Source organism: Mirounga angustirostris, unplaced genomic scaffold, assembly GCF_029215605.1.
Source record: "Mirounga angustirostris isolate CCGP_5_RB_7025 unplaced genomic scaffold, mMirAng1.0.hap1 SCAF_11, whole genome shotgun sequence".
Classification (NCBI taxonomy): domain Eukaryota; kingdom Metazoa; phylum Chordata; class Mammalia; order Carnivora; family Phocidae; genus Mirounga; species Mirounga angustirostris.
In genome coordinates this window covers 37,925,338-37,931,337 of record NW_026991719.1, presented here as the reverse complement: position 1 = coordinate 37,931,337, position 6,000 = coordinate 37,925,338, and the positions used below count along the sequence as shown (strand labels likewise).

The window sequence follows — 6,000 nt, the reverse complement described above, 5'->3', positions numbered from 1 at the left end:
GGCTTAGCTCTTGAGGGTGATTTCTATTCTAAGAAGGACTTGGGAGGGGTTCTTTTCCCCCTTGTCTTTTTGCTCTTCCAAACCAGGCCTCTCTTCCCTGTTCTAAATAGTTTTACAAAATGGTTGCTTGCTGGTCTTGGTGCCATTTCGCAGAAAATCAAAGGCACTCTAAAAGAATCTGTCATTTAAACAATGTAAACCTAAGCCTTGTTTTATTTATCAGAGACTTCAGAACAATTTCGACAATTGTGAGCAAAGCCTTCACACGTTTTTATCGGTTAACAGTCTTCTTTTAAATTTTATTTTATTATGTTAATCACCATACATCATTGGTTTTTGATGTAGTGTTCCATGGTTCACTGTTTGCATATAACACTCAATGCTCTATTCAATATGTGCCCTCCTTAATACCCATCACCAGGCTAACCCCTCTCCCTCCCCCCCACCCCTCTAGAACCCTCAGTTTGTTTCTCAGAGTCCATAGTGTCTGATGGTTCGTCTCCCCCTCTGATTTCCCCTTCCTACTATTTTTTTTTTTTTAACATATAATGTATTACTTGTTTCAGAGGTACAGGTCTGTGATTCAACAGTCTTACACAATTCACAATCTTTTAAAGCACTTTGAATATAGATACTGTTGAGAGAGGCAGACACTCACCAGGTCAGCCACAATCCCCACTACTCCCTGATGCATCATACCCGCTGCTGTTCATTTTTAGCTGCCTCACTCCTGAAAACATCAGATTTGGGCCTCCTGCTTATAAATGCACACCCCCCACCCCTTTGATCTGTTAGTAACCTGTTGAAGGGGCTTCCTCATTGAGACAGAGGTTGAAGCATTTCCAGAGTTTCTTCCAATTCTGGGTTTTTTTCTTCCACCTAACTAGTACAGAGGGTGGAAGAAACTGCTTTTAGAAGGTTGTCTAAAAGCAGTTTCCTTATCTAACAGGGATAGGCTCACAGAGACAGCTCCATTCTATCTGTAAAACCAAAGCTCAAGTTCACAATGCCTCATACATGACAAAGGGCAACTGTATTCTCCTGGGGAGTAAGTGGATACTGTGGGTACCTCTCCCTGAATCCTCCAGCTACTGGGAATACGGGCTGATCTCAGTTCATTGCAGTTCACTAGGAATGGTCCTTGGACCTGCCTCACCCAATCCAAGGCAACACCCACTCCCAGAGGGCAGCTAATGAAGGGACAGAGGCGAGATCCTTTGTTTCAATGGGGATCAATTGTGAAGGGCCTTCCCAGCTACCCCCTTAGGATCTGCTGAGGCCTCAGCTGCATTTGCTTAGTAGGTCAACTCCTGCCCACTCCTGCCTTGCTCAGTCCCCTTAGCTGTATTTCCTGAGAGCTGTCCCCAGTAAAGTTTCTGCCCTGATTCTCCCATCTGTTTGTTTCCAGGGAACCCAACCTAAGAAAAGGAATGAACCAAGCCACAGAGTGACTTTGCCTCTGCCATACCAGTAGGGGCCAAAAGAGATCACTGGCAGCAAATGTATAAATCCCATAAAGCTGCCATGGAAAGAATCCTTAGAAGCCATCAAGTACAACCCACCCTCTTCCAGATGGGGAGACTGAAACAGAGAACCACAGTGATCTGCTCAAGGCATCAGAAGCTAGTTAGGTGAGAAAACGGCCATCGGACTCCCCACTGGTTGTGACCCAGGCAGGAACACAATATCCTAGCATTTAATCAGCTCCCAGGAAACCTTGATGGACCGTGAGAGTCAAAGGGAACTGTGAGAACTGGGGAGTCAGTACGAAGTGGCCTTGTAAGCCCATCCCCCACTGACTAAAAAGAGGAGCGAGGTCTGAATCAGGGACGGTAGTGCACTTTATTAACAAACAAAACAGTACCATACGGGCAAAATCGTTACTTCAGTGGCAACACACACACATAGGCGAACTCCCACGTGGAGCACTGGGGCACATCTCAGACAGAACATCAGGCACCGAGTTCACAATCAAACTAAACATAGTTCACAGTCCTTCGGTATTTTCTCTTCTGCGCAGTTCAAGTCCTTATTTAACAGTTGTGACCAAAGGTTACCTTTTTAAGTCTAATTCTTGACCTTCCAGTGGAGTGAGGCCAACACAGCCTTCAGGACTGTGAAGCAGATGCCAGGCTCTATCAGCTGCTGAAACTGCCTTTGGTTTCTTGGGGTGGGAAGAAAGACCTCTAGGATCTCAGTGGTGGACAAATAAAATGGTGGGAGTTCTCAGCTCTGATTTCCTATCTTGGCACATCTGGAATAGCATTCATTTTTAAGTTCAATCTATAGTTTAACAGGGCTGATCTCACTAGGGTAAATTAATTGGTTTTCTAAAAAGTTTGAAAAGAGGGTAAATCACTACTCAGGAGTCCTTCAGCATTAAAGACTTAGATATGTTAACAACCTCCTTACTGTTAAAACTGTTGCCTGTTAAGAAGCTGAAGTCAGCATTTCCCAAAAGGTGTGTCAGAACCAAGTTAATCAGTAAGTGAACAAAACAACTGAAATAGATCAGGGATGTGATTTCTCTGAGCACTTTGATATAATATGTGGCAACTCCTTATGGACTGGAGCATATCCAAGATAGTACCCAAACTCCTACGTTAGCTAAAATGCTTTTCAATTACAAAGTAAAGAGTGGCAGAAAAATCCTGCTCTTTGCTCTTACGATAGGCAAAACTGCAATACCTTAAGCCCTCATTATCAGGGTCCAGTGACTTGTGAATTTATATGGTTAATTATGTAATAAACTTGAGTTGATTTTCTCTGGCAATCTTTAATTCCCATTTAGTAGAACATAGGGGATTAGGTTAAGAGGTATTAGGAGATAAGAAGGGTATGAAAATCCTGAATATGGGAGAAGCAGTATGGGAGAAGAAGCAGTAGACTCACCAGCTCTAAGACAATCACGTGACATTCAGCAGAGGGGCAAACACAATGGTATCACTCTCTTATAAAAGTCTAAAATGATTGAGACACATAAAGATTGATCTGATTAATTAAAAAAGGTGAATTTGAATGAAGCTTGTTGAATAATGTGTGGAAGTATGCCCATCACAATTTTTATGTAAAATTTTTGGTACATAAAAGAGTAAATTTCAGCTATCTAGAAACTTCATCTAAAATGAAATGCCTCATTCATCAGTGATGTGGGATAAGATGTTACTGTGTATCCACCTGTGTACCCAAGTCTACTGAATCTTGTCACCTGCTTTATTTGATCACATTGGTGTTGATTTTTTCCCCCAGATGCTTGTATGTAAAACAGTAGTCTTTTATGGCTGAAACCTCTGGAAGGGGCTTTAAAAAAAAATCTGAGTTTTTAAAATGGGAAAGGCCAGAAAGAGGTGGGCACTGTTCTGGGCCCACATTACTCTTAAAATAGAGAACTCAGTCTTCATATTAAAATCACTCAATTTCATGTCTGTTATAAACTTAATAACTAAAGCCAGTGAGGTTAAAATATAAAGCCCCAATTTCCTTTCTCTATTTGATAGTCTCAACAAATAGCAATCAGAAATTTACTATGTGTATCTCAGTTCCTATTTGAGAGAAATCAGCATGCTGATATTTACTCAAAGGTAACTCTGTCATTTAGGTTAACAGATCTGCCTAATTCTACTGCAGTCCTAGGAAAAAAGAAAAAAAAGTGTATGCCACTAAGGCCTTCAGATAGCCAGGGTCTACCCGAGAAAAGGAAAATACTTTCTCGAAATTAGCAGAGAAGGTTATTGTGATGTCTAGTCATCCTCCAGGAGGAAGAGCAAATGCCTATTGCAGTGGGTCTCGTGCGGAGCTCATCAGGAGGCCTCCTGGGGGACAGTCCTGCCACTAGTTTACTCTGCTCCCGTGGGGAGCTACACACAAGTCACCTGAAACACCAGACTAGATTTCTAGAAACGTCACAGGAAGTAGAAGTGGCCAGGATGGCCTATAAGATGTCCCTCAGTGGTCTACACCCCCATTGCTTTCATTTACTATCCCTCATCCAAAGGGGGAGCTGCTGACCCCCAGGAAGCTGCCAGCCTCTGGGCTCTGGACCTACACTTCACTATTTCCTAAGGACTGAAAAGGATGGTCACAGGCTGGGCCGTCACCTATTTAACCTCTACAAAGAGAAAGGGAACCGCTTCATTTCTGCAATCATCAGGCATTTCGTGTTAAAGAGGAGCAAAACAGGACACAGAAATTGTTCCTGACCAGCACTTCAATTAGACATCTTGAAATTAAGGAGTTGATCACAAGGTTTTATTCTACCAGTCAGCACAAGTTAGTCTACACAAGGCAAATAACGCAATGGAGCTTGATCTTATTGAAATTAATGAGGTGATTCTTTGGGTTGTTTTTACTCTGACACCAACTGAGACTAAACTTATGGGTGAAAATCAGTGCATTTAAAGATGATCCAATGATACAGCCTTTGCCAACATTTTGCTTTTGATGGTGCTGGGAAAGAGTAGGCAGAAAGCATGAGGCCGAAACCTCAGGATCGTGTCAGCAGCCTGAATTTGCACACCGCAATCCACAGGACAGTGACTGATGTGGAGAATCCAATGATCTTCAGCAGGCCTGCCACAGAAGGCAGGTTCCTCTCCCAAAAGGTGTGGGTGATCTCCAAAGCTGGAACATCCTGGATGGATGAGCAGAGAGCATTAAGCAGAGCAACTCTCGTTCGCCCCGCTGAGGCGCATGGACATATGCCCGAGAGCGGCTTCTACAATGACCTTACAAGCTGGAAGATGAGAGTCAAGAGTTTTACATTCGATTACTGGTCCATGGAGAGGAAGCTGCGAAACTCACCTTTGATTCCGGTTCTTGAACTCTTATGTCTTTCTTGGCCACCTTCCCCAGAGCATTCAAGACCTGCAAGAAAGTGGCCGTGGTGAAGTGAGCTTCTAAGGTCCTGACAGACGCAAGGCCCCGCTCGCCATCAAGGAGCCCCCCAGGAGTGGAAGGAGCGGCAGAGAAGGTGCACGTTTATCCATGTCAAGAGCCGGAAAGGCCCGATGCCAAAACCACCACCGGCCTCGGGAGAGACAGTGACGCGCCCCCGCTTCCTTACCTCCCTAGCTGCTCGTTCTCCGGCCTCTACTGCCCCTTCCATGTAACCGCTCCAGTGTGTGGCTGTCTCCGTGCCAGCAAAGTAAATTCTGTCAACGGGCTGGCGAATGACCCTTTGAGAGAACAGAGAGGTCACACAGAGTTACCTGGGAAGGCAAGGAGGGTAAATGGGCCCGTCGCTGCCCTCATTTGCCCAGACAAGACAGCGCAACTCAGATCGTTTCCAAAACTCCTGTATGGCTCAGCCAAAGGTGGAAGGCCCCTCCCTGTTCCTTGAGCCTGTGCCCAAGGATCTGAACTTTCAAGCCAGAGAGAAGCAGGCTGTCAGATCATCAGTCACTAAAGGTAACGCTGGCCTTTGCCTAGCCAGCCAGGATGCCAGGATCAGAAGACAAGAATACACAGGAAATCCACAATCAGATTTCTTGGCTGTAGGTTTCCTGTTTGCAGTCCATTCTCCTCCCCACACCATCTTTCCAAGGGGGTGCATTCTTCACGAAAGGGGATCTGGCAGCAGACCCCAGCCAAGCACTCCCAGGGTATCAGGACGAACCACAGTGGTGAGTGGGAAGACAGGGACAGGAACTGATTTGTAGCAGAGGAGGGACCCGAGGGATTAGAGGTCTGTCTGTCTCAAAATAACCACGTCTGCACAGTTAGCTTTTGTGAATTTATGTGGAGACTGGCTGAGGACAGGGAAATGGGCCTTCTCTTCCAAAGAGGTCCTCCCAAAGAAAGCCCCAGAAGGGCTGGGCTGAATGGGCAAGTGTCCCCTCCTAGCTTGTCAGCTTTGACTCCTACCAGGTCGGCAAGCCATTTTCACACAATCTCCCGAGCGGCACACCCTCCACCCCCCAAGGCCTTCTTGCCTTTCTCTAATTCAGGAATCTTTGGTTTCATCTATCCTTGATTCCAGTTTCCCACTTCTGGCCTTCTTTT

The 6,000-nt window shown here is 45.2% G+C and overlaps 1 protein-coding gene across 1 annotated transcript in view; it reads right to left on the bottom strand.

The window, feature by feature from the left end:
- Positions 1 to 1,823: 1,823 nt before the first annotated feature.
- The window catches only part of LOC123845764 (amine oxidase [flavin-containing] A), a 70,259-nt gene continuing 66,082 nt past the window's right edge, over positions 1,824 to 6,000 (bottom strand). The window contains exons 13-15 of the mRNA XM_045876562.3: positions 5,063 to 5,174; positions 4,801 to 4,863; positions 1,824 to 4,630 (exon numbers count right to left, since the gene is read on the bottom strand). Coding sequence (XP_045732518.2) covers positions 4,484 to 4,630; positions 4,801 to 4,863; positions 5,063 to 5,174 — 322 coding nt within the window. The 3' untranslated portion in view covers positions 1,824 to 4,483. The remainder of the gene's footprint in view (positions 4,631 to 4,800; positions 4,864 to 5,062; positions 5,175 to 6,000) is intronic.